Below are 1811 nucleotides of genomic sequence, written 5' to 3'. Positions count from 1 at the left end.
AGAGAGAGAGAGAGAGAGAGAGAGAGAGAGAGAGAGAGAGAGAGAGAGAGAGAGAGAATATGCAAAAAGGTTTGAACAGTCTTTGCAACGCTCTGGCAGACAGGCGGCGGACGGGCGGACGGCGCGAGGACGCCCTCGAGCGCACTCGGGGGACGCCGAGGGTTTGGCAGCCCTCTGCCGACGACGACTCGGGGGTGGGTCGAGGCCCACTCCACTACTCCACGAGCTGACAGTCAGTCCAGTCCAGGCGAGTCCGGCAGACAGTGCGGTCCGGTCACCAGTGAGCTGCGGTCGGAGTGAGCTGCAGAATCACAACGGCATGTACTCTTATCTAATCGAATGCAAGAAGATTGCATGCGCTAATAAGTAAGCAATGAGTCAAATTTTTACATTTCCTATCTGTTTATTTACAGAAATCTACGATTACAAATTTGGTCGACAAGTGTAGTGTGCGTAGTGAAATTCGGTGGTACCACTCGCTACCCACACAGGAAATGTCCTTCGAATGTTCTGTGTGCGACAAGAAATTTACCACACGCCAGAGGCACCGCATACATTTCCGGACGCACACAGGTGAAAAGCCCTACGAGTGTGCATTGTGCAGCAAGAAATTTGCTCAAGATAGTGGTCTCCGAGCACATCTCCGAACCCACACAGGGGAAAAGCCCTACGAGTGTTCATTGTGCAGCAAGAAATTTGCTCTAAGTGGTGCTCTCCGTGGACATCTCCGAACGCACTCAGGAGAAAAGCCCTATAGTTGTTTCGAATGCAAAAGGAAATTTGCGAGCAGAAGAAATCTCTATAGACATCTTGTTGCGCATTTAGTCAATAGGCGCTTCCAGTGTTCTGTTTGCAACAAGGAGTTTGCGCGAGATGACTATCTCCGGAAACATTTCCAAATAACCCACACGGACAGAGGGAAAAATTACCGCCACGAGTGTTCTTTGTGCCACAAGAAATTCGAAACACCTACTTATCTCCGTATACATTTCCGGACGCACACAGGCGAAAAGCCCTTCGAGTGTTCTTTGTGCAGCAAGAAATTTGCACAAAGTGGTAGTCTCCAATCACATCTCCGAACACATACGGGGGAAAAGCCATTCGAGTGTTCTGTGTGCAACAAGAAATTTTCAGAAAAAAGACATCTCCGTGTGCATCTCCCAACGCACACCGGAGAAAGAAACTACGAGTGTTCTGTGTGCAGTAAGCGATTTCTGCGTCGTGAAACTCTTACGGAACATCGCCGAACGCACGCAGAAGGAAACCCTTTCGAATGTCCTGTCTGCAACCAGAAGTTTAAGCAAAATAGTTACCTACGTAGACACCTCCTAAGACACACAGGTGAAAAGCGATATGAGTGTTCTGTTTGCAACAAGAAATTTACGCAAAGTGGTGGTCTTACCGCTCATTTCCGACTACACACAGGGAAAACGCCTTTCGAGTGTTCTGTATGCAACAAGAAATTTGTGGCATCTAGTGGCCTCCGCTCACATCTCCAGACGCATACACGAGTGAAAGAGCCTTTTGATTTGTGTGTTCAACAAGAAATTTACGCCAAACTGGGCTCTCTAAAGACAGCTTAAAATACGCGGAAGTTAGTCAGTCGTTTGGACATGTAATTAATACACTAAAACCGAGGGGTGCCGAACTGAGGTAATCAGGTGTACACAGAGTAGGTAATCCCTGGTAATCACCAGTAATCATTGGTAATCACCAGTAATCATTGGTAATCGCCAGTAATCCTTGGTAATCGTCGGTAATCCTTGGTAATCGCCGGTAATCCTTGGTAATCTTCGGTAATCCAGGGTAAT

The 1811-nt window shown here is 47.7% G+C and overlaps 1 protein-coding gene across 1 annotated transcript; it reads left to right on the top strand.

Moving 5' to 3' along the window:
* Positions 1-385: 385 nt before the first annotated feature.
* Positions 386-1601, top strand: LOC127749973 (gastrula zinc finger protein XlCGF17.1-like). The gene has a single exon (XM_052270215.1). The coding sequence runs from the start codon at positions 495-497 to the stop codon at positions 1581-1583; it is 1089 nt and encodes a 362-aa protein (XP_052126175.1). The 5' UTR covers positions 386-494; the 3' UTR covers positions 1584-1601.
* Positions 1602-1811: the final 210 nt, after the last annotated feature.

Source organism: Frankliniella occidentalis, unplaced genomic scaffold, assembly GCF_000697945.3.
Source record: "Frankliniella occidentalis isolate FOCC.00 unplaced genomic scaffold, Focc_3.1 Scaffold5, whole genome shotgun sequence".
Taxonomy (NCBI): Eukaryota; Metazoa; Arthropoda; class Insecta; order Thysanoptera; family Thripidae; genus Frankliniella; species Frankliniella occidentalis.
The sequence above is the reverse complement of the archived record's forward strand: the minus strand, read 5'-3'. Positions and strand labels throughout refer to the sequence as shown.